The sequence below is a fragment of the Mugil cephalus genome, chromosome 8, assembly GCF_022458985.1.
Source record: "Mugil cephalus isolate CIBA_MC_2020 chromosome 8, CIBA_Mcephalus_1.1, whole genome shotgun sequence".
NCBI classification, from domain to species: Eukaryota; Metazoa; Chordata; class Actinopteri; order Mugiliformes; family Mugilidae; genus Mugil; species Mugil cephalus.
In genome coordinates, this window is record NC_061777.1 from 18,579,076 (window position 1) to 18,605,102 (window position 26,027).

General features: G+C 41.4%; 5 protein-coding genes across 5 annotated transcripts; 4 read left to right on the forward strand and 1 right to left on the reverse strand.

Moving 5' to 3' along the window:
* Positions 1-1,199: 1,199 nt before the first annotated feature.
* lsm1 (LSM1, U6 small nuclear RNA associated) lies at positions 1,200-4,239 on the reverse strand. The gene is made up of 4 exons (XM_047591263.1): positions 4,054-4,239; positions 3,846-3,914; positions 3,584-3,699; positions 1,200-1,885 (listed from the first exon to the last, which is right to left on the reverse strand). The coding sequence occupies exons 1-4, from the start codon at positions 4,097-4,099 to the stop codon at positions 1,715-1,717; spliced, it is 402 nt and encodes a 133-aa protein (XP_047447219.1). The 5' UTR covers positions 4,100-4,239; the 3' UTR covers positions 1,200-1,714.
* A 133-nt stretch (positions 4,240-4,372) lies between these two features.
* On the forward strand, positions 4,373-8,664 carry bag4 (BCL2 associated athanogene 4). The gene is made up of 5 exons (XM_047591261.1): positions 4,373-4,990; positions 5,968-6,087; positions 6,206-6,436; positions 6,545-6,814; positions 6,943-8,664. Exons 1-5 carry the CDS (start codon positions 4,898-4,900, stop codon positions 7,408-7,410), a joined length of 1,182 nt encoding a protein of 393 aa, XP_047447217.1. The 5' UTR covers positions 4,373-4,897; the 3' UTR covers positions 7,411-8,664.
* Positions 8,665-11,361: 2,697 nt separating this feature from the next.
* Positions 11,362-13,060, forward strand: LOC125011843 (dual specificity protein phosphatase 26-like). Its single transcript, XM_047591262.1, has 3 exons — positions 11,362-11,768; positions 12,214-12,425; positions 12,530-13,060. The coding sequence occupies exons 1-3, from the start codon at positions 11,590-11,592 to the stop codon at positions 12,724-12,726; spliced, it is 588 nt and encodes a 195-aa protein (XP_047447218.1). The 5' UTR covers positions 11,362-11,589; the 3' UTR covers positions 12,727-13,060.
* Positions 13,061-13,158: 98 nt separating this feature from the next.
* Positions 13,159-15,522, forward strand: LOC125011840 (alpha-1-antiproteinase-like). The gene is made up of 6 exons (XM_047591260.1): positions 13,159-13,278; positions 13,811-14,450; positions 14,540-14,610; positions 14,716-14,909; positions 15,030-15,177; positions 15,264-15,522. The coding sequence occupies exons 2-6, from the start codon at positions 13,817-13,819 to the stop codon at positions 15,456-15,458; spliced, it is 1,242 nt and encodes a 413-aa protein (XP_047447216.1). The 5' UTR covers positions 13,159-13,278; positions 13,811-13,816; the 3' UTR covers positions 15,459-15,522.
* Positions 15,523-18,733: 3,211 nt separating this feature from the next.
* Positions 18,734-22,622, forward strand: carnmt1 (carnosine N-methyltransferase 1). Its single transcript, XM_047593172.1, has 8 exons — positions 18,734-18,892; positions 19,236-19,431; positions 19,545-19,711; positions 19,938-20,078; positions 20,268-20,446; positions 20,683-20,796; positions 21,548-21,651; positions 21,753-22,622. The coding sequence occupies exons 1-8, from the start codon at positions 18,756-18,758 to the stop codon at positions 21,945-21,947; spliced, it is 1,233 nt and encodes a 410-aa protein (XP_047449128.1). The 5' UTR covers positions 18,734-18,755; the 3' UTR covers positions 21,948-22,622.
* Positions 22,623-26,027: the final 3,405 nt, after the last annotated feature.

Below are 26,027 nucleotides of genomic sequence, written 5' to 3' on the forward strand. Positions count from 1 at the left end.
ATAAATTCTATTTATGATTTTACCATTAGTTTACAGACACTGAAACTGAACAGAACTATTAGTATCACCTGTGTTTTTCTTCCTACATCAACAAGCCAAACTGTCTGCCGTGGAAATGTCCCACTCTGTCCACTGTGATGTTTGGTTTAGAGTGGCAGTGGTAACACACTACATTCCTCAAATCAGAAACAAGCTGCAGCAATTACAATTACCATGCCAACGCTCCCTAGGATTCTCTTTCTCCCTGTGGAATAAGGGCAGTATCTCTTCATCTTGGATGGAGAAGTTTCTGCATTTCTCTTAAAGTGTAGTTGAAGTTACATCCATTTTACTTTAATAGCTTTCCCACAAAGGGGAGTCTGTAACTTACTGTATGAAGAAATATATTTAAAAAAAGAAAAGAGAGGTTACAATGATCCCTAATACTGAAATATCTCAATACCCACAAGTGTTTGACACCGTTTGACGGAAAAGTATAAATATATACTGTATAATCATTCTAATATAAAGTCCGTCTACTTCTTAGAATGACTCCATAATTAAAATGATGTCTCTTGTCTCCCAGTGATGTGAAAGCAGCAATTTAAGGGATTATAAAATAAAACATTTAGGAGTTCAGTTACTGAAACTGTATCTGTACTCCATGGAAATTCTCAAGAAATCTCTGAAAAAAACCCGTCAGCATTTCTTTCTTTTTTTTTAGTGACTGATCGAGGTCACGGTCACAACACATTAATGGAAAAGCTCCAGCTCCGTGAGTTTTATTTTGTCGTTTGACCGGAAATCCCGCTTATATAAATGAGAGCCCAACTTGACGCGTCTCTGAAAAAACGTTCTTTCCACATGCAGGCTGCTCCCAGAGTGTGGTCTAATGAAATTGACCTGCTGTGGAAGGATCACGTGACACCACTAGAACTTGTTCGGGAGTCGCTGCATCAGACTGGTACACCGAGCTCGGTTTATCCGGCCAGACGATTAACAAGCTTATTGACTGATGAAGGCAGAGGATGGATCGATTTCTCATCACTGTTAACAGGACACAATGAGTCCGTCTGATGCACTAATATGCCGCCTGTCTAAATTGGATTAGTAGCCGATGAATTATGTCCCTTCATCATAGTCACGTTGGAGGTCACATTGCAGCGTGGTCTGCATGTCGGGACTGTGGCGCCATCACACACTGACCGACTGACGAGGGATTTACCCACATTCATCTTTAATGCCTTAAATACATTAAATAAAACAGAATGGGCAAAGGCTTCATATGTTGTTGAAACATAAACTTTCCGAGCATGTCTTCCATAACAAAAACACTAAACTCTTTAATTGAGCAAAGCAAGTATTTCTTGTCAACAGCTGACCCACATACCTCCAAAAAAAGAAGAAAAAAAAAAGACTCACCACATTATCTTGACAGGATACAAAGTGCTGCTGTAAAATGATTGCTAAATTGCCAACACGGTGACCTTAGATAAACACATTTTTTTTTTCCATTTTGCTGCCATTAAGTGAGAACAGCCAAAAAAAGTGTTTTCTACAAATAATTCAAATTAGATTGATACAGTATACTACAGTGAACAGATCCATCATGATACTGGCATTTTTGCGCAATAACAACAAAACAAATCAAAAGACATACTGTCAAGCTGTCAAATTCAACATAAAACTCAGTCCGGTACAAACTGAGGAAGAGGTTCGTGGACACGGGGTGGTATTAGTATTCATCCAAGTTGTCAGCTTTAGGTATGGAAAGACCTCGGTCCTTCAGGACCTGCATTTTGACTTTCTCCGTCTCCTGTTTGGTTTGCTGCTGCAACCGTTGCTCCTCCAGAATCTCTTCGATGGAGACCTGCTGAAGGACTGTGTCGCAGGGCTTATCCACATCCTACAGAAACAAGGTTACATCCGTTTAAGGCCGACTCTCATCAGTACGTCAATACACATTTAAACTTTAATACATGCGGCACATGTTCTGGCCCATTTAAACATAAAACTGCACATTTAACATCAAGTTTAAACTTTCCCATTGATGCCGACTTGTCACTGTTGGCCAGACGTGACTCACTAAAAGGCAGCAGCTCTAATTAGCAGCAAATCAAGCCAGCACATCATTTCCTCTTCTTTTATTTAAATTAGCAGTTGAAAATTGAAATAAATGAATAATGATTTAAAACTAAAGTGGTGCACGCTGCTAATTATCAGGCTCTTGCGAGCCACTAACATCACAATGGACGCCAACAACTTCCGAAAGACTGAACTTTGGAGACGTGATGCATCTGTGCTTCAAATATAAATGGATATTACATTATGACATGATGTCTTTCCATCTATTCTGCATTAAGAGTATGAACTGCACTCAGCATCCTCGTTAACTGGAGAGACTGCTGTCTAGGAAGAGCAGATCGATGACTGAATGCATGGGGTATATTTAAAGAGCGAGATACTCCTGGGTCCATGAGTCATGTTGGCTCTGTGTGCTGGCCTATAAGGTCCAGTGAGGTTTCACCATGTCTCCTGTGATGGGTTTCTCTCTCTCTCTTCTCCCTTCCCTCATGGGAATCGGGGACTGGAGGAGTTATAGGATACAGCCCATTTTGGCGGGGGAGTTAGCAACCCAATCCAGCACCTCCCTTACTTCCAACTCCTACTATTGTATAACACAGTCACCCTACAGAAGATTTCTCCAACTCACTGAAATGCACCTTAGTGTTTTCATTTGTGTCACATCTCGGGGATAAAGAAAAGAAAACACCAACATCCCTGTTGCATCCATAATGTCCATCTGTTCTTCAACTTAGCAATTAAAACTAGGAGCTGTGTGCCTTGGTAAATAGTGGCTACCAAAACAGTTTAGGAGCCGGACGATCACCATGTTGAATACGTCCATGGCTGAAGTACCTTGTGCCAGCACCCAAACATCCTTAACATCTGTGGCATAGGAAAGGACCCTGAACAAACTCAACACCCTCTACACTGCTACTACCACAAACAGGTAGAAGAGCACATTCAGTAACAGGCTGCCGCCCCTGTGCTGCTCCATGGATGGGTTGAGGAGGTAATTTGTCAGCCAGGCCAACCCCTCCCTCTGAGGACGTAACTACGTCTGCGTAATTTTGACAATTTGTTAAAGACAGCACAATTCCATCTTATTTATACAGAGTCAATAACAACTCACAGAAATCAAACTTTAACCCTTTTGTATGCACCATTCTAATACCTCTTTATATATTTTTCACTACTTAAATTTGTGTTGATGTATGGGTGCTTCTGGATGCTGATCCACCAGGATCAATAAAGTATCTATGCATCGATCTACTAACTGCTCCTTGCACCATCTGTTCCAGGTGTGCTCACTACTTCCTCTGAGTGTACAAATGGATGAAGCAGATTTGATTTGACTGCAGAAATAACAATAATCCCAACCCAGTTTCCCAAATTGTGTTATGTGTGTTATGCACTCACAGTTTGACTGAGGCCCGATGAATATTCTGTTGGTAACAATAATAATAATAACAATAATAATAATAATAATAATAACAACAATACTGCAGAACCTCAATATGCGTCAATCCATCACACTTACTATCTCTCCCAGAAGGACCACATTTTCTCCTCTCACTATGAATATTCCTCTGGGGATGTCACCAAACTTCTTTCCCACGTGGATGCGCTCAACTGTCTGGTGAAAAACTAAATTGGCTGAAGGACGAGAAGAGAAGAATCAATTATATAGGGCAGTCTAAAACGGTGTGAATCGTACGAACAAATGTGTGTAGCTGTATACGGCCCGACCTGTGTTTTGAGCCGATACGAGTAATAAAACAAGACAATTAAATGAGTTGTACCAAACTGATCAATGCTTCTGAGGAACCCGATCAGTGTTCTTCCATCCCGGAGCAGCACCAGGTGCTTCTCTGCAGGACACACGGGACACAAGCACGTTAAATGACAGTTTTAATCGGTTACTAATGATCCAGTGTGCCTTCAGTCAGACACGATGTCACGTCTAGACCCTCTCTATCAACGAAGGTGCTCAGCCTCCTCCCGACTTACTGTCGATGTCGTCAATGAGGCTTGCCGTCCCTGGTACGTAGTTCATCTTGGGCTGCTGTTTGTTTTATTTCTCGTATCTCTATGTATCATCAAGCCATGAATGTTTCAAAATATGTTTCTTTCAAGAAGAGTACAGGAAGCGCCTTTATACATGGCCGGGATAAACTTCCTGTAAACGTTTAACCCTTTATGTGCTACGGGGCCATAAAATTATGAGCTTTTTCGCATATGTGCTTGAAATATACACATTTAAACAACTGTAACGCAGATATCTGTTATATTTTAAAGAATATATTATTGATTATTTTTGTAAAAATATATTTATATATTATAACATTTTCCCCATTGGCTAAAACGTATGTGACGCACATGCGATATCGAAGATCGTAAATATATTAATAGCAGCCGAAGAGTCGCAACAACAGAACAGTTTTGCCTGTGTAGTCATATTTTATCTAAATCAGACAATTTGTTTTATTTCTGAACGGCATGCGATACCAGGATCTCCACATCTTTGAATTGTGTCAAGAGAAATGTGAAGGAAATTTTGAGCAGATGCTGGCGCCGCTCACGCCACGATGAGGTTCGCAGTGCAAGAAAAAAGCGGCAGAGTGAGAGCTCATTACTTACAAATGTGCTCTGTATTAAAGGGGCAGTACGCCCTTACACGAGCTCCGCGTCATTCAATCATTTCCTGATTACAGTGATCTCTACTCCTGTGGAAACACGGCAACACTGTGTTTAACAGTCTGGAGCAACACAGCTAAGCAACTCGAGGCTCTTTAAACGATTTTCATTTACAATGACAAATGACTGGACGGCTGCGGCGAAGAGCGCTTAGCTGATGCACCATCATCAAACGCAGCCAAATCTAAAAGCTGGCTGGCCCTCGACTTGTAACTCAGCAAATAATCACGAAAACTGGAATAACAGCATGGTAAGTGAATGGACACAATACAAACAACCAATATGGTGTGTGTGTGTGAGAGTAAAAATGAAATGAAAACGGAAAAACGACCTGAATTTATGTGTTCAAACGTTTTAGCACGGCTAGCTCGCGTATAGCCCTGTCCATGCTAGCCAAGGGGATAACGGAGCTAGCTGGCGTTATGTAATAGTTACGGTTATCCTACTTGTTCAGCTCTTAGCCAAGTTTGTCACGTTTATCTTGACGTGACAAGATTGCTAATCGCACTAATACTTGTGTCGGAGCATGCAGGATTTAGCAACAGAGGTCTGTCCTCAGAGTGCTGTTAGTTGTGTAGGGTTTCAGGTGAGTGTGAAAACAGTTATCCCGAGCAAATAATGAGTCAGGTTTACTGTTTACTCAGTGATTATATGTTCTAGGATGGGCAATGGCATTGAAGGAGGGAAGTTGTTTCCTGTGTGTTTGGTTGTATCCATGGTTATGACTTGTGACATGCACCGATCAGCCACAACATTAAAACCACCGACAGGAGAAGTGAATAGCCTGGATGCACCATCCAGTGACAATTAAATGTTCGGCTGGGAAACTTTTATGTGGATCTTACTTACCAAGACATGCACCACCCACCTAGACCAGACCAGGCACCCCTGAACATGAAAAACGGCACAAGGTGTTGACCTGGCCTTTTAAATTCACTAGATCCCCAACTGATCAAGTATATGTGGGATGCACTGGAACAATCCTGATCCCCAGAGGCCCCTCTTCTCAACCCATAGGCCCCAAAGGCCCCCACTGACATCATACTGTTGCCAGACACAACATTACACCCTCAGAAGGCCCATGTCCATTCTCCGATTAGTCACAATGGAGACCTACACAATTTTAGGCAGGTGGTCATAATGTTATTCCGGATTGGTGTATACCACTCTTGTGAAGAAACGTTACTTTTTTAAATAACTGTCCTTTGTTAAATGTTATGTTCACAGGACGCTCCTCAGTATTCGGGCTACCCTCCACAGTACTGGTACCCTCAGTCTCATTCCACAGGACACTATGCAAATTCCTATCCCTCAGGATCCGATGTTCAGCCACAGTACAATCCACAGGTACAGCTTTCATGTAACAAAAGTCTTCTAAATCCAAAGATGTAGGAGTAAATCTGCTCATACAATGTTACATGCCATTTCTTATTATTAATTCAACCACCTTGTGCCTTCTGTGTAGGTAATGCCTGGAGGATATCCAAATGGCCACGGAGTTTACAGCCCTGGGCAGGGTCAGTATTCAGCGAGTGGCTTCCACCCATCGAACCCTTTCTACTGTGCTGACCCTCAGAGACCTCCTCCAGGTCCGTATCCTAACCAAGCCTGTCCAGCAGAGCAGAGCAGCGGGCCCTCTGGCCAGCCACACTCTCAGCACCAACACCATCACTATCCTGGTTCACACTGTCAAGGGGTGAGTTCATTTCAACACACGCCATGTTCACACGTTGGTTATAGTACATCTCAAATGAAACATGAAGAAAAGCTGAATGCTTTATATCTCTCCTGATTCTGCTCTCAGGGTCCTGGATACCCACCTGGACCGTACCCCCACTACAGTGAGGGCGGACATGCAATGCCTGCCAATCCCCCGTACCCGACTGGCCAGTCTGTTCATCACAGCCCTCAGCCTGACGCATGGGGACACTCTGGTCCATACGCACCCTCACAGCAGCAATGGCAGCCAGGCCAGCAGCCTCCACAAAACCACTATGGAAACCCTGTCCGTCCAGCGCATCCTCCAGCGTGGCCAGGAACTGGAACTGGTGCCCCGCCACCATACCAGCCCAAGGTAAGAATCTTTTGAGGGTAAAAGAGACCGGTGTGGAACAGAAAATATTTAAACAGGAGATCCATCAAGTGTAAAATAATTGAGGTAGACATATCACCAATACAATCTCTTGATCTGTGTTACTATAGGATCACCAGCACCAGCGTGCTCCACAGGTGGGACCGAAACCCAGGCCAACGCCACCTCCGAATCCCCCCAACGGAAAACCTGCTGAAATAAGTTCACCGCCGCAAATGTACAACAAAACCGGGAGAGGTGACGTGAATCCTCCCCAAATAGAGCCCCCTCCCTCAGCCCCGGCCCAACCTCCAGCACCAGCTGCAGGTCAGGCTGGACCGACCCTGAGTGACAACCCCAGCCTAGCTAAAGTCCAGCTGGTCATGGCCAGGGTTATGCTGCTTCACGAAGACGTTGATGAATTTGTTGGCAAAAAAACAGACAAGAGTTATCGGTGTCTGGAGGAACTGCTCACCAAAGAGCTGCTGGAACTGGACTCTGTGGAGACTCAGGGACAGGAGAATGTCCGGCAAGCCCGAAAGGAGGCTGTACAGAGAATCCAGGCCATTCTGGACCAGCTGGAGAAGAAGGCCTTCTGAAATGGACTTATTTATTTGCGGATCACCAAGTCTTGTTTTCTTCTTCCAATCTTCCATGGACACTTTGAGGTTCTAGTCTTGTTCTTCATAGCTGTGTTACGTTGATTTTTTTTTGTGTTTGTTTTGTTTTCGCCACCATGATATTATTAGATGCCTATCATTTGAGGCATGGACCCTAGAACAAGACAGGGCAGCTACTGGTACATGGAATCAATCTTTAAATTCTGATGACGCCTGTTTAACTGTTACGACAGTATTAGACGTGAAGGCTGATGGTTGTACTGTACATATCATAAGCGACTTTCCACCTCAGTGAGTGATTGCACTGGCTACGCAACCTGACGCCCTCGATCATCTTATCTTTTATGTCATGCCTTTGCCAGCACAATCCAGGGAGGACTCAAGGAAGGATTGATTTATTTGACGTCACGCTGCCACTGTTAGTCGTCTCTTCCCCGTGAGACATATTCAGATTTTCACCACGCTGTCCCTCAGGATAGTGGGTCGGTCTTTGTCTGATCCTACACATAACGCGTGCACCTCCTTAGCCGCTTACGTTTCACGGCCCATTTGCATGGTCATGATGTTGTCCTCTCCGCTGATGGAATCAATACACTTAGTCGCCCATATCCACTGATCGCTTCGTTTTTTCTGAAGCCGTGGGTTTCTTTTCCCTTGTGCTCCCCACCCTGCATGCACTAATGTCAGACAAGCACCCGATACATTCATAACACCTCAGAGCTCATCATCAGGCCCAGACTGTAGCAGATTAGTGAAAACCCCCTAAAGGTCACTGTCCTCATTGTTCCATCCTTTGCATTAAATTGCTTCCTGAGCGCAGACCTGCAAAGACACCTACATATGAATGCTTTGTATTTCATTAGGAGCTACTGTAATTACGGATAGGTAAAGACGAGCTTAAGAATTACTTGAAAACCTGTTAAATAGTGTTCCTTTTCTCCCTCTGTGAACACACACATGTAAAGGAAAGGGTTTTCTTTTTCGTTTTCAGTAATGTTTTCTGCTTATGGACAGTATTGCTAACAGCAATTCAATCAGTTGTCGAGTTTGTGTTTTCTTTAGTTCAATAATCATTACTATATCAGACCAGATTTGCACCACAGTTCACTGTATTGTGTACATATTTTGTTTTTGTGTGTGTTTATTTAGTATAAATATATAGTGCCATATTTCAGAGGATGATTTTATATTATTACAAAAAAAACTAAAAGAAAATAAAAAATAACATCACAAGGTTTGCATGGGGTTAAAAAAAAAATCACCTGGTGTGTGTCTGTTATTTATCACAGCTGTTTAGTTTCTGGTGTAGTGCATCTTTGCAACACAAGATGGGACTCTTTGCCTGATAGCTACTGAAATCATTGCAAACGCGGATAAAATTTTATATTTTGCTGGTTCCTGGTCCGCCGTGGTCGGTACCTATGAAAATAAATCAAGGAAGGAGAAATAATGAACCCCTGACAGTGTTATGGGCAACAAAGGCTCTTTGATGCACATAGGGAGCTAAGCTTGGCTTGTCCACATTACTGTAGCTCTCAAATTGATTAAAAAAAAAAAGAGGTACAGTACGTTACAGTTTGTTTCACACGAGGCTGCGTGGCCACAGACCAGTCAGGGCGTCCGTGCTGTTCCTTGTCCACTGCAGGAAGCATCTACAGAAGGCACGGTAGGAGCATCAGAACCGATGATTCACTGTTTCCTTTTACGTCATGTGGATTGCAAGGTGTCTATACGTCAGCACTTAACGTCGATGGGAAGAACACCCCCCTGCTGTTGATGTCCGGTTGTGCATGGCCTGCAACAGTGACCAGGTGGTGGTACTTTATCAAAGTCACGTTTACAAGAATTCCAGGACCCTGGTTTCCCAGTAATTGGTTGTGATTCAGTGAAATATTATGTTTTGCTCTGACTGCAACACAAGTTGTGGTAGGTTAGGAGTGGTAGGGAGCTCAAACATCAGCTCTATGTGTAGTTCAGACAAATATATAGAAAATATCTTCTTTTTTGCATAGAAGCTGGTGCTTGGTTCAACACTGCCTTCTTGCACCAGACAGCGTTCAGACCTTTAAATAGACCGCTATTTTAATGCAAAAGCATAACTCATACTCTAAGGGCTTGAGGCACACAGGCTAAATTTAATAGAAGGGTCAAATGGCCTAACAGATCTTGGGACACCCAGTGGTGAGTAAATCTGAGGCTAAAACGCTTCATTATTAATTGTACTCCAACACAGTGTCTGCAGAAGACTTTCTGGGAAATAACTGTCTTTCAGCTGCAAGAAGGGAACCTGTAAAAAAAAAAAAAAAAACAAAACATAACCACAAACTGCTGAACCCCCTTTAATGAATTTCTGCTGTATTTCATTAGGAACTACTGTCATTACAGAGCTTTAATTACTTGAAAACCTGTTAAATTGTGTTCCTTTCCTTCCTCTTTGAACACACACACATAAAGGAAAGAGTTTTCTTTATAATTTTCAGGCATGTTATATGCTTATGGTCAATGTTGGTAACCACAGTTCAATAAGTTGTTGATATTCTGTTTTCTTTAGTTCAGCAATCATCGCTATATCAAACCAGATCTGCACCACAATTCACTGTACTGTGTACATATTTGTTGTGTGTTTATTTGGCATAAAGGTGTGCTGCCATACTTGAAAGGATGCTTCTAATTTATGAAAGAAAATTGAAGAATATCACAGCTTGGATGTAAAAAAAAAAACAAAACAAAACAAAAAAAAACATGTTGAAGTTGGTCAACATATTTTGGTGCAGACAGCTAAAGAAATTCTAAATTTTATCAGTGCTGGAAAAAAAAACAAAAAAACATCTAGGTTGTTATCATTCAGTTCAGTGTCTTTGGTAGCATCTCTACCTGGTAGAGAAACTGCTGCTCCCAGGACAGGAACAGGTTCATCTTCGGATCTGCACTCCCCAACCTGCAGGACACACACACCAGGGCAATGCATGATCAGGACACTACAAATCATCAAGGACCTTTATTATCCCAAGCATTGACTTTCTTCCGTGTTGGAAGCGGATGCACTCATTCATTGCCTGAGCTGAGAGGCTGAAAAGGAGTTTCTTCCCTGAGGGTATACAGACCATGAACGTTATACATCATGACTTGGACTCATGGTATCATAAAGACTTTCCATGCAGATATGTCACGGTATCAGGTGCAAAGTGCACGAAAAGTGAAGTTGCTAGTATCCTCGCTTTGCACTTTACTCCACGTGATACATTATTATACTCATTCTCTCTCAGTCCTTGCTAACTTGCGAACTTATGCAGTTCTATGACATACATATATCACATATATTATATATTCATAGCTTTATTTATTTATTTAGTTTTTGTACTTTTAATTACCTGCAGATTTGCCCAGTTGTTAATTGTTATAATTTAACTCAGTTGCTGCTATACCTGTATATTATGCACTAGACAGATAAAAATCTCTGACTTTTAAATCTGAATATGTGCTCATTCTCCTGTTAACTTTCTGCTCTAATGCAGCACAGCTGTATAGTTTCAGGTGTAATGCACGTTTCTAACACAAGGTGGGAATCTTTGGCTGATAAATATTGAAATTGTCAAGAGCAAGGAAAATAAAGAAATAAAAAAACAATTCCTGCAAGTGTGATTTTATGTTTTGCTCTCACTCCTTTCAGTGCATTCAAATACGATAGATTATGATCTTGAATTGTGTGATCTACTGTATACGTAGATCAAATAAATAAACATATACAGAAAATATCTTCTTTTTTGTATAGAAACTGGTGCTTGGTTCAACACTGCCTGCATGTACCAGCCAGCATTCAGGCCTTTAAATAGACTGCTATTTTAATGCAAAAGCATAACTCATACCCTCAGGCCGTGAGGCACACGGGCTAGATTTAATGGAAGGCAGGGTCAAATAGCCTGACAACTCTCGTGGCACCCAGTGGTGAGTAAATCTGTGGCACAGAAGCTTGAGCCTAAAATCATCTGCATTATTCATTCAGCTCCATTCGACACAGTGTCTGCAGAAGACTTAATTATTTTCCAGCTGTCTGCAAGGGGGGAACCTGTGAAAGCCGTAACTACAAACTGCTGAACCCTTTTAATGAGCTATTTGCTGAAGATAAAACATCTGAAGTCTATCTGAAATTTGAAAAGAATGTCATATAGATCTAAACTTCCACCGTCCTGGAATGATAAACCGCCTCCTCGGAAAGTGGAAATTGACCTGAGTTCACCTGGACTAGCCGTGTTTGAGTTGGAAAGACTGTTGTTTACCGGAAAGGCCATCATTAGCCACGCAGATGAAGTGTGGCCAAAGCTTTACATTGGTGACCAGTAAGTATCCCGCATCTCTCTTTTGATGGAAACTCACAAAGTGGACACTGTTTTTATTTTCCTAATGCAATCCTTCCGTTGGAAAAGAGGGAATGAACTATGCCCTTTTTACAGAAGCTCAAAGTTGGATACAGTCCACATACGCGGGACCATAAATCAGATTCAAAAGCAGAATGTGTAACATAAGATTTCAAGAGTTGCATTCCACATTGGGAACTTGCGTAAACTACAGCTATGATATGTGAGACTTTCCACTGATGCCGAGTCATGTAAGCGTGTCTCAGATCTCTAAGACATTCTCACTCACATGCCTGACGGGTTTGTCTAAATGTTACTCCATCACTATGAACTGTGTTTCATGCATATGGAGCCTGAGGAAGTACCTGCCAAGTTCAAAGCTTAAGTGTATATTGTACCCACTCAGATCCAGTCTTGTGTTTTTCAGGCACAGTGCAGAGAACCAGTCTGATCTAGCCCTGCATCGAATCACTCACATCCTGAATGCAGCTCACAGTAAACGTAAAGGACGGCCAGATATCTATGAGGGAATGAGGATAACCTACATGGGCATAGAGGCTCATGACTCCTGTGACTTTGACATGAGCGTCAACTTCCAGGCTGCAGCAGACTTTATCCACAGGGCTCTCAGCAAAGGAGGTAGAAATGGCGAGGACACAAATAAAAGAGGAAGGCAGTTTAAGCAATCTGATTAGGTTTCTGGAAATGAATGGCGTCACTTAATGTTTCTCTGTGATTCTCAGGCAAAGTGCTGGTGCACTGTCATGTAGGAGTGAGCCGTTCCGCCACCCTGGTCCTGGCGTATCTGATGCTGAAGCAGAACCTGACTCTCGTGGAGGCTATTTGTGCTGTGAAAGACAATCGGGGCGTCATCCCTAATCGAGGCTTCCTCCGTCAGCTCATCAAACTGGATGGGGAGCTCTTTGGCAAACATGAGTGAAGCCTGTCTTAGTCTTACTAGTCAACTTTTATGGGTCCAGACACACATACTAATTATAGCATGAGTATGCCCCATAATGTTAAAAAGGTGCAAAGCGTAGATTTCATTTTAAATAAATTACGCAGATGTTAGTTTGATGTTGTCCTTAAAAGCTCATGTTAGATGTGGTGAGGGAAGTCTTTTTTCTATTCTGTCAGCTTGTACATGTTAAATAACATTAACAAGATGAATCTGATGCATATTTTGTACACACCAAAAAAAATAAATGCGCATTTTCTGTATTGTACAGTAGGATGTAGGGTATGGGCTAGAGTTAATAAACATATCAGTGATACAATGTGTATTCCATACAATATTAGTTTGGAACCACGGTTAGACAGCAAACATTACACAGAACAAATAAAGTGGCTTAAGGTTGAGAAAGAGAATAAACAAAATCAAAGTTCAGTTGCCTTACGGTCACATAAATGGGAGGTCTCTCTCTGTCCAGCCTGTGCTTTCCTGCCTGTGGTTGAAGAAGCATACAGTACTGCGTGCTTTAGCCAGGAGAAGGTAAGTAGCTAAATAGGTTAAGGGAGCCCAATAGATCTTTTTTTCATAATCGACATGTTAAATTCATCAGTCAACCAAAGCACATGGAGCTTTATTTAAAATGTAACATCCGTGGACTGAAAGATGCATTCTGACTTGATTTGCTTGTTCTCGGAGGTGCAGTTATGTTTCTGTATGGCATTAAATAACAATGATTAAAAACTGTAATGAAAAAAATAAGGTTGATGGTTTCCCAAAGACAATTAAAACTCAACTAATCAGCTTCATTGAGATTGTGTGTTTGATTGTGATTTTATTGACGGTCTCCAAAACAGCCAACCACTATCAACTCAACTTTGTTATTATTGTTATTAAGTCCTGACTGGTGCATGGAAGCGCTTGACTGTGTACAAACTTGGGCAAAAAATATTGCTCTGACAAAGAAACAACGGACAGTTGAGCAAACAAACTGCAACCTTCACTGGAATCTCTCTCTAAGCAATGGCAAATATTGTGTAACCAAAAGTGCTGAACTTTTGAACTTTTGTCTCAGTTCACCATGATGCATGCAGCCCTGGGTATCTGGATCTTATCAGCAGTGGTCTGCGTGGGAAGAAGCCATCACCATTTGGGTCATGACGAGGATGCCCAAGACACTGCTGCTGACGGCAGCATGAGCAGCTTCTCACTGGTGACTTCAGCAAACAAAGACTTTGCCTTCCATCTGTACAGGAAGTTGGCAGCTCATGCCAGCTCCCAAGGCAAAAACATCTTCTACTCACCAGATAGTGTGTCTGTTGCCTTGGCTGCCTTGTCTGTTGGAGCAAGGGGGGAGACCCACCAGCAGCTTTTCAGTGGTCTGGGCTTCAACTCTACCCAGTTGAGACAGAGTGATGTAAACCAAGCCTTCCGTACACTCCTCCAAACAGCAAACAATACGTCTCCTAAAGACATCAGTGAAGGGGTGGCTGTGTTCGTGGGCGAAACCTTCAAACCAGAGCCTGAGTTCCTAGACACTCTGAAGCAGTCTTATTTTGCAGAGGGGTTCAAGGTCGATTTCACTAATGCCGCAGAGAGTGCCAAGACCATCAACAGCTATGTTTCAGAAAAGACCAACGGAAAGATAGACAAACTGGTGGACAACTTGAGTGAAGACACAGTCATGCTTCTCCTCAGCTACATCTACTACAAAGGTAAAAGTTTAGATGAGGTGAGATCTGCTTAAACTCTCTCATTCAGAGGTATCAGCTGTAATGTGCTGGAATCTGTTTTACTTCTGCAGGAAAGTGGGCAACTCCATTCGATCCCGAGGAGACCGTAGACGGCGAGTTCAATGTGGATGAGAACACCAAGGTTGGAAGAATCACACTTAATACGGAGCAGTTGAACAGATCAGCATTGCCGTGAACTCCTAATAGTGCCTTTTCTAATTCAGGAAAATGAAACTGTTATTTTCAGGTCCCAGTCAAAATGATGCATAAAGACGCCAGAGTTGACATTTATTACGACCAGCCAATAAACACATCAGTCCTCCACCTTCCCTTCAACAGCTCCTACTCCATGCTGCTGTTGTTGCCTGGTGATATGGCAGCACTGGAGGCAGCTATTGAGCCAGCCCATGTCACCAAATGGCTGAGGTGGAAGAAGCCCAGGTTGGGAGAACCTAAACATCCATCTTAAAGTCTCGTGTTTCTAATTTGAAAGGTTTGATGTTGTACCCAGCTCTGTTGTGCCAAATCAATCCTTGAAATTGTCTTTTTCTTCGTTGTTAGGCAATACGAAATTTATGTTCCAAAGTTCTCCATCAAGTCTTCCTACAAGCTGAAGGGTTTGCTGACAGAGATGGGAATGACAAACATGTTTGGTGATCGTGCAGATTTGAGCGGCATTTCAGCCGGTCAAAAACTGGTAGTCTCCGAGGTAAGGACAGACAGCATCTGTTGCCCAGTGCACATTTCCTTCCCTATAGTCCATCCACCTCTCACTCTGTATTCATTACACTGCAGGTTGTGCACCAAGCTACCCTGGATGTTGATGAGGTTGGAGCCACTGCTACAGGTGCAACAGGAGTTATTATCACGCTTATGTCCCTCCGCCACACCCCAGTCTTGAAGTTCGACCGACCATTTATGGTCATGATCCTCGATCGCACCACAGAAAAGATCCTCTTCATGGGCAAGATCATCAACCCAACAATCTGATGGAGGAAACACTTTGAGTTCAAGCACAAATGTTTCCATTCACATTAAACAGTCAGTAAGTTTCTCTGATGTCTCTGGGGTCTCTTTCTTTCTTTATGATTGTAATGTTACACGTTTAATGGAGACGCATCAGAATCTAGTACTCATCCACATCATGATATGAACACAGGTAAGCACTGGGTGGATGTCAAACATAGGACCTCCCTCCAAAGACAAAGAGAAAACTGGCCAAGGAGGCTGTCAGGCGGTCTTTCTCAAAAGTAGTGGTTCCTCATCACATGTGCCAAATATCTCTCTATATTCTACATATTTGGGTAAGGTGACACAACTTTTATTTGTGATGAAAAATACAGCCAAGCCCAGAACCATGTATCCAGCCTTCAAATTCTCGGTTGGAAATGTGTGATGGTCTCATAAGAGCAAGATTCAACTTTTCCCCCAACACGATAAAATTCATGTTTAGAACAGCACAACAGCAAAACAACACCTTACCCACGGTGAAGGATGGAGGTCACAGTATTTTAATTTGCTTGCTGCTTTTCTTCAGCTGTTACTGGGCCTTTAGTGAATGTGGAGGGAAACATTAATAGCATGTACTACTGAAAAATGGAGAGGACTTCCACCAAAACAAAAATCTAAAACACATATGAACAAAAGGCTTCTTGCCCACTAGGGTGAACACAGTTATTGTACTTTTTTAATTTTTCAGGAAAATAAAAATAAAAATAATACATAGGTTGTCAGTGGCATTATGTAGGTTGAAATTTACAAAATAATTTCACACAAGTTATGATATGATTTATCATTTAATTTAATTAACATGAGTGCAGAGTTGTTATACCTACTGAATAGTTTCATAATTAGGAAATTAAACTTCATTATAGTTCAGTCAGACAGAAGAATGCAGTCCTGGTTACTTGATTTATATGAGAAGTAAAGGACAATTCCTCATCAAATATAACACCAAGGTTTTTCACGGTAGTACTGGAGGCTGAAGTAATGCCATCTAAAGAAACGACGATTATATAATAAATCTCTGCAATATTTGGGGCCAAATACAATGACTTCTGTTTTGCCTGAATTTATTAATAGAAAATTACAGGTCATCCAAACTGTTATGTCTTTAATTTATGCTTGGAGTTTAACCAGCTGATTAGTTTCATGTGTTTCATGGATAAATATAGCTGGGTGTCATCTAAGTAGCAATGGATGTTTAGGCTGTGTTTCCTAACAATACTGCCTAAGGGAAGCATAATGTGAATAGTATTGGTCCTAGTACAGAACCCTGTGGCTGCTGTGTCGCATTTCCACCCAGGCCAGCGAGGAGACAACTCTTAGCCTCGCTCTCTTGAATGCTAGCTCACTAACAAACAAGACTTTGATCTTGAATGACCTTTTCACTTCACGTGAATTGGATTTTATGTTTTTGACAGAGACGTGGATTCAAGCTCATGGATCCTTCCACTTCTTCGAGCTCCCCAACCCTAAGCATAATTATTGTGCAGCTACTCGTGATAAGTTGCTTGACATTTTTAATTGTACTTGTTCCAGCATAGTAGACACCGTGGCTCCTTTAAGGTGCAAGCGCTCTAAGCCAGAGTAGTCTTGGCTTTTATCCTTTACCTTTTATTCCTTCTTACCTTTTTATTTTTTTTTTAATATTTGTTTTTAAAATTTCTCATTTTTATCCCATTACTGTTTTATGTATTATTAAGTGTATGTATGATTATTTTGTACCTCTGTACAGCACTTTGGTCAACTGAGGTGGTTTTTAAAAGGGCTTTAGAAATAAATTTTGACTTGATTTACTTTACTAAAGCTGCCAAAAATAATTCAAACCTTGCGATAAGGATTTGTTTGTTTGTTAGCCTGCACTGACAGGTTAACATCTAGGTACCCAATGTAAACATTAGTAACTCGTTCTTTGATGCAAAAATGTGAACTGACAGCAAGTGGAGCAAATGCATAGAGCACATACTGTAGTAGTGTACTGTATTCAGTAAGGATGGTCTTATACTTTCTTTCTTTCTTTCTTTCTTTCTTTCTTTTTCTTTTTTTTTGATGGTCTTCTCTTTACTGAAGAAGAGATTCTGTCCAACTTAAAATGTCACACCATAATTCAGATTTAGTAAGTCTAGTGTAGCACCCTCTGGAGTCCATCTGCTGCATGTTTAAATCTCTGCTAAGGGTTAATGTCCACCACTTGTTCTTATCTCAAAACATGCTCTCCTGTAAGTCCATGAATTTTGGTAGTAGGCCTATTATTGATTTACATGAGGTCTGTTTCAGTGAGATATTGCTACATTGCCATGGGTGATTTGGGATAGAACCACATTTACAAAAGGTTTTAACAATACATTTATTAAAATAAACACTCTTATAACTAAAACAAAAAAATGTTTTAGTTTAACAAAAGTGTTACAACATGTTACAATCAAAAAGTAATTAGTTATAGTTAATTCTCTCACAAAGTAACTGAGTTAGTAACTGAATTATTCCACTACAAAAGTAACTAGTAACTCTTGTCTGATAGCCAAGTCAGATGACAGCTTCAACGAGTTGCTTCACTTTCCATGTCATAACAGACCATATTTAATTATTAATTAAATAAACATTATTAATAATAGTAATTATTAATAACGGCATTGTAATTAAACAGTGTGAAGGAAAACTTTCATTATTATATTTTTTGTGTTCTTATAGACAAAACAGGATTAGCTGGATAGACTGACTGCTGCCACAGATGGTGATAGTCAGTGGTTGATCTCTCACCTAATTTCACATTTTATATGCCTCCTGGCATGAGTGACTGGTCACAATGGTTCTCGTTCTGAATGCATGAGCAGCTGTTACCACTTCTCCTCATCAGTAAAGCTTATTGCAGTAGAAGCCATCTGAGTCTTTTGTGTCATTTCCACCAACCTCAATTAGTGAGATTATCCATTACTGGAAAAAATAAAGCAGTTATTCCCATCACAGTACAACACTATGTTATGTGTTGAAAATGCCGGCTCCGCTCCCATAGTGGACATTACAGAACTTTTTTTTTACTTTACTTTACTCTATCCAGCTGTACAATAGTTCATCTTTTTGTAACAACTGATCTACTATGTCCAAACAATTCCCCTTGTGGATCATTAAAGTCTAAATTGAAGTCATGGGGGAAAATGCAGTTTGTTTCACTGTCTCTAGATGGCAGCAACGTGCCTCGCTGAGTCTGGTCTGCTGGAAATCATAAATCTCAAGAAGAAGGCGTCTGTTGTGTTTTGATTGGACGATATTCAGTTTGTTTTAAACATGGCCGAAACAGCAGCAGAGGGAGCGAAAGCTGGGTCATATTTTCGGAAAGAAAGAATAAAATGCACCCCGGAGGAGGAGGCCAGACTTGAGAGGGAACATTTTTGGAGAATAATTGATGCTTTTAGATTTTACAGGTATACGATTTTTTTTTTAAATATACCTCGAGGCAGGCAACGGCGGTCGATGTTGATGAACGATGGCTGTTAGCAACGCACAGATCCCAAGGTTTAGAGGGAAAACTGCGAACAGATAGAGTTAATCTTCATCCAAGCATCAGTTAAATTAACTTGTATTTAATCAGCCTACTTCGGAATATATTTGCTCATTTTCTGACTTAAATTCATCTCAATCCGTGGTATTCTACGCCACCCTTTGTCCTTCCTATGCTCGCTTATATTAAATGAATTTAGGAGACACTGTATATCAGTAAACATCAGTTAGTGAAGCTTTGGTGTGTCTTGTTTGTCTTCCTACCAGGGTCCACGTCCAGGACCAAGTCAGACGTGCTGAGCGTCAGTTTCTCAGCCTTTCACAGCGCCACCAAAATTTGCTGCCCGCTGTTACGACCAATCTGGCCCGGATCAGCCGGTGTGCCGACCACAACCAGGAAGTGCTGCAGGCCATCATTGACAACAGCCTCCACATGTTTGAGAATATGGAGTATGGTGAGAGGGTAAGGCTTCACTTAAATCACGTGCAATGTACTGTATGCGCACATTATTCACATGGATTCCCTGGATGCTCAGTTCAGTTAAGCAGGTACATCACTTTTCCTTCTTTGACCAGGAGGACCAGAGGAAGGTGCGTCCTCCCTCTACGTTTGACATGGACAAACTCAAGTCCACCATAAAGCAGTTCGTCAGAGACTGGAGTGACGCAGGTCAAGCGGAGAGGGATTCCTGCTACCAGCCGATCATCCAAGAGATCCAAAGACTTTTCCCAAATGACCAATAGTAGGAAACATACATTTTCACTTGGACCAACACATGCATGCCAACACAGCAAAGTTATATTTTGCCCTTGCATACACAGAATAAAACTAAAGGCATGTGCTTTTCTAGTAACACAAACCAACACATACTGCTTGTGCTATGGTTTCAGTGCACCTTGTAATTAATTATGTGACTTACTCAATGTTTTCTATGTGATATTTGCATTCTGTGCATTTTATTATGTCAGTGATGTGTCTAAGGTGAGCGTGCTGGTTCCGGGCGCTGGGCTTGGACGTCTAGCCTGGGAGATAGCTCGGCAGGGTTATACATGCCAGGGCAATGAATGGAGCTTCTTCATGCTCTTCTCCTCAAACTTTGTTCTCAATAGGTAACAAACGCACGCACACATAAATATGCCATCTAGGGAGTGTTACATTTCTTTGCATGCATTCTACTTGCTTGAGGTGCAACTGTGTATTAATCCAACGTTATCTTATCTTAGTTGTGTGTGTTACAACACATTTACATTCAGTTATTTGGTGAAATGCTGCTCATAAAGTTTTACTGCTTCATTCAGGTGTGAAGACGTCAACGCTCTGACCCTCTATCCCTGGATCCACCAGTTCAGCAACAACAAGAAATCCTCCGACCAAACACGACCAATCAGGTTCCCTGACATCAACCCTCAGAGCCTGCCTCTGACTTCAGACTTCTCCATGGTCGCGGGGGATTTTGTGGAAGTCTACTCTGAATCAGGTAGGTAATAACTGCTGGGATATTCAGCCTTTGAAATGTTCTCAGATATGGATACAGTCAGACAACAGGAAGAGGAATGTTAGACATATTGAGACGTTCCTCAATCTTGTCAAACGTGGACATACGTTTCCTCCAAAAAGTGCAGGTTGAAATGGCAATTAAAGTTCATACTATGAGGTTGTGAATAACTGGGTGCCTTGGTAATGTAAACTAAAAGTGATGTGTGTTTCTGTCAGAGTCCTGGGACTGTGTGGCCACCTGCTTCTTTATTGACACAGCCCATAATGTCATAGAGTATGTGGAGACCATCTGGAAGATTCTTAAGCCTGGTGGTGTGTGGATCAACTTGGGTGAGTTGGCTGTTTTATTTTTTATTCATGTTTAAACTCTACACTAGCATGTTGTTTAATTAATAAAAAAAAACATATACTACCATAGACCCATTCATTCATTCATTAAATGTCTGATGGGTCACAGGGGTGCTGGAGCCTATCCCAGCTGTCATATGTGTATATGTATATGCGTATGTGTGTTTCTGTTTGTATACTGTATATGTGTATCAATTTCTTCATACGCAGATGACATACTCTACTGCTCTCTGTGGCATGCACTCATTCTTTCATTGTCCATTGTACTACATACTGTTGGGGGGAGCGGGCACGGTATTAAAGGATTTTCTCCAGGAAAAGAAAAATGCCAGACTTTGTGGCTTTATGGATTTTTGTAACTTCGCACTCGCCACTTCTGTTGCTGAGGACTGAAGAAATTAGGAGTCACACAAAACAGCATAAGAATGGTGCTTTTTCCAGGTGACTGAAACGAGCTCCCTGCTGCGTTCCAGCTTTTTGCATTAATTGCGTACAAATTGTCCTGGATGGAGATTTGTATTGCAGTTAATGAAATGTTTGTTCCAGGTGGTTAACTTCTGTGTTCTGTGTTGTGTGGGTTTTTATTTATTTATTTTTTAATCACACTAGTTAGCATGTTTGTGTTTGACCTGAAAATAACACAACAACAGAATGTCAAGAATTTTTTCGTATTCAGCAGTAACTAAACATAAGTAAATGTATCTCACTGTTTAAATCCTCCATTTGTCTTCAGGGCCACTGCTTTATCACTTTGAGAACATGGCCAACGAGCTCTCAATTGAACTTAGCTATGAAGACATTAGGACAGCGATGGTTAAAGTAGGCTTCCACATCGAGGTAAACCAAGAACTTTGATTAATGTGTACAACTTAACATCAAGTTCTCGCTTCAAACATCTGTCTCCAGTTGTAAAAGCAGAATTCATATTTCCCCTCCAGGTGGAGAAAGAGTCGATGCAGACCACCTACACAGAGAATGACCACTCTATGTTGAGATACGTGTACGACTGTGTCTTCTTTGTGGCACGAAAACCTGCTGCACTGTATGTTAATGGTGATTACGACAATCAGCAGCAAAGCTCTCCACCGGCCGCTAAGTCCCCACGACGAGAGAGTACAGACAGCCGGACGTGACAAAAAGAAACGGCAAAAACGGTGAAACCAGTAAAACTAAGATTAAAAAGATTTGACTAACAAAATGGAAAAATTAAATGGACACGGGAAATAAAAAGAAATAAATAAGTGGACATGATTTTTCTTTTTGTCAAATATATTTTTTTAAGATGTCTTTCCAGGGGGAAAAATGTATCCACTCCACAGGCTCTGTTTTTGTGGGACAGTCAAAGAACCTGAATATGGCTTCAAATGTAGAATGTAATATGAAGTATTGCAGTGCTATGTTATCTGTAACATATGGAAAAAAAAAATACTTATCATCTCTTGATCCCTACGTTTCAGATGAATCAGTTACCATCGGCTGCTATTGTATCAGTGGTCTGAGCTCCTCTACAAGCCATGATGAGCGTATTTCTTTTAACTACTAAGGCCTTCAGTCTTAATGATTCTTATCTGTCTATTTCCACTGCCTGAAAGTATGTGTGTGTGTGATACAAAGAATGTGATGTACATGTTTGCTTTTGAAATGTATTTATTTTATTATTTTTTTTCCAATATCGTGCCAATAACTACATCTACTCAGTTGTACCGATTACATTTCAGCTTTCAGGAGGAAAGCTACAAACAACCTTCATCTGCATTTCTGGTTTCTAATCATCTTTGGAATAAAGCCAAACATTTTAAAACTACAAATCTTTTGTTTTATTCTGTCATGTTTAAAAGATTAGAAAACCAACAGAACAATGTATTCAGCACACAGGGAACATATTCATTGTTGTGCTGTGGTGCAGGCGTGATGATAAATCTGGTCAAAATATATTTCTACAACATTCAGCCAGTTGCAGTTGTGGGGCCTCCATGGATCAGATTCATTTGATTAGAGTTGTCCCACATGTTCAGCAGATGCTCAACTGGACTGAGATCTGCGAAATTTGGAGGCCAAGTCAACACCCCGAACTTGTTGTGTTCCTCGAGTCGTTCCTGTACCACTTTTGCTTTATGGCTAGGCATATATAACATGCAGATACACAATGTTGAAGCCGCTCACCCTGTAAAATAAAAAACACTGATGTAATAATATAATTACCGCGTAATGTTCTTTTGGGAAACCTGGGTCCTGGCATTTATGGGGATGTTACTTTGACCACTTTTGAAATGTGGTCATTGGTGGTGCTTTTGGCCATGGACAGGATTCAGTAAAAGCATCCTGACTAGTCTGTGAATACACAGTCCCGTACACAACATGCTCTGATTCACTGCGTTCTGGCTCTGTTCCATCAAAAAAATAAATAAACCCTTTTCAGCAGTTTGAGCTACAGTAAATTGTCAGTTGGATCTTAATGACCCGTGATCCTGTTGCCTGTGCACCACACATCCCTTCTCGGAACATTTATTTTAGTTACTGACCACTGCAGACCAGGAACAATCCACAACAACAGCAGTTGTGAAGATGCTCTGACCCACTCGTCTGGGCATTAACTTCAGCTGTTAAAATATATCTGTAAGTCAGTGCTGCCATGGAGAGATTAGACCCGTGATGATCAGGAGTAACCGCTGTCACAGATTATGAGCTCAAAGAGTCAGTCTGGAAAATTCTGTCCAGACCCAGACCTGAACGTTGTTAAGGATTTATGCCTTGATCCAGGAATGTCGATACTCCCGATCTATACGTGTGTTTTTTAAAATCTATTTTCACATCGACATATCAATACTGAGTCCGCTGCCACGAGAAATATTAATACTTTTATGACACTGAATCTGTAATCAATTCTAAAAAAGTAAAAAGCGAGAGAGAGAGAGAGAGAGAGAGCACAGGGAAATGAGACAGACGTCTATAATGGAAGCCTTAATTATGCTTTTTTATAATTATTTTTTATTTAATTTAATTTAATTTAATTTAATTTTATTTATTTTTTATTTTTTTGGGGAATGCAACATATTTTATAATTAAGACAATACATAATTGAAAGTTCTATGTAAAATAGCCTAGATAGAAAGAAAGTTAATAAGATAGTTAGTAAGAAAGGTATTTAAAGCTTTGAGGAAAAGACAGGAGGAAGAGATAGAAGTAGTAGAGCATTAATACATTAAAGGGAAAGAAAGCAGGAAATAAAGGTAGTGGAGATAGGGGATAGAGGATAGGGCAAAATAGAGGATAGGGAAAGATAAAGGATAGGGCAAGATAAAGGAAAGGGCAAGACAGAGGATAGGGAAAGATAAAGGATAGGGCAAGACAGAGGATAGGGCGAGGTGAAGGATCACCTGTGGTGACCCGTAAAGGCAGGTTTCAGTTGGGGACACACATCGAGGTTTTGCAGGCTTTCCAGACTTGTGAGAAAAATCTACAAATTCTAGATCTCCTTGGAGGCGGACTGGTTGTGAAATGCAGATGGATTTTCAGGTACTTCAAAACTGCGTCATCAAAAGATGTATCCTGTGATATCACAGCTAACAGCAGCGACTCCGAAGACCCAAATTCTCTCCTCAGGTCTTTCACCATGGCCTTGGTGAGTTTTTTCATGTTGACGTGTTCAATTCTCACAGTTGTATCAGTGGAGCTGATCTCACTCAGGACTTTGCCTGTTAGCCGATCAATTATTCTGTTGATCATGTCTTTCTTTATTACCTTGTTGTTTTCCTTGTAGGATTTCATTATTATTCTCATGATCAGACACGTCACCAAGTCATCAGTCATGCTCTCGGTTACAGGTGAAGAACTAACTGACTCTGCTGTAGGTTCATCTCTTGACTCTTCAGACATTCGTCCCGGTCTGAAACAAATTGCATCGCCCATAAAAACTGGTGAAGGCGAAACATTTTTTTCAGGAGACGGGATCCTTCCATTCCCATTTCCTGAGCTCAGATCTCGCGAGTCAGTGTGAATCCTTACAGTGTTGGATATTAAATCAGTACGTTCTGAATCACCTACACCTGAATTGAGTCCTAAATCATGACACGTTTGTACCTGCTCATTGTCAGACATAGAGGAACCTGCCGGGGACAGCACTGTTGTCATAAGAGTTTCGATTGCTGTCATTGCACCAGACACTTCCTCAATGTGGGCAGTTGGTTGCATCTGATCCCTCTCCTTCCAGAGAAGCACCTGTTGCATGAACCTTTCAACCGAGTCCTCAGTCATGGCATACATGACTTCAGGAGAAAAGTGCAACTCATCGTCATCACTGTTTCTCCTGAACCTGGAGAGGACACAGTCAAAAACTTTCTTTCCCATTGGAACACGGGGGATTTGACAGGTGAGACCAACCATCATATGTCTGTAGATTTTATCCGTCAGGTCCTTGGAAAACTCCCTAATTTCCCTGCTGTACGTGTTTTCCTGTGAGCTGCTGACTTCTTTCACAGGTTTGGGCGACTGGTTTAATTTCTCCAGCATACCATCAATGTCAGGTTTGATAGCCTCAAAATCAAGAAACGATACGTTTTTCACCATACTCCTCTGTGACAATGTGGAAGGAGAAGGTATAGATTTTGAAGAAGCTGGAACACTACCTGGTAAAAGACATTCGCTTCGGTCTACGTGTTCACAAGCTTCAAGACTAACAATGAAATCAGGGTCTATTTTCTGACAGCCGGCCGTCAGCTCTGCCATCACTTTCTTAAACTGGCTTCTGACAAACTTAGAAAACTGCTGTTGTTTTGTGTGCTGGTTGACATCAGCACCGTTTCCTAGCAGAGAAGCCAGTGAGCTGAAGAAGTTTTTCAGTTTATCGACCAGGAGCACCCTATTGAAATGAGGTGTGGATGATGTGCTCTCACCAGAATCGCAATAATGCAGGTCATCACATATGGCACTCACTATTTGTGACGCTGCTGCTTGAGCCTCCAGAGAGGTGGTAAGTGGGGGCAGATCATCCTCCGTCTCTTCAGCCAAATCTGGTGACTCACTGCAGATTCTGATGAGAATTTCACTCACAGCTTTTTTCAATGATGGGACAGCGACTACAGATTGTACTTCTGAAGAGTCGCATCGCTCTGGTCCCGACAGTATCTGTTGCTTGGGTGAAGCAGCTGACTTTGATGATGACTTTGAGGTTTCTGGCCGCTGACATACTCCACAACACTGTTGTTTGAGTCTGG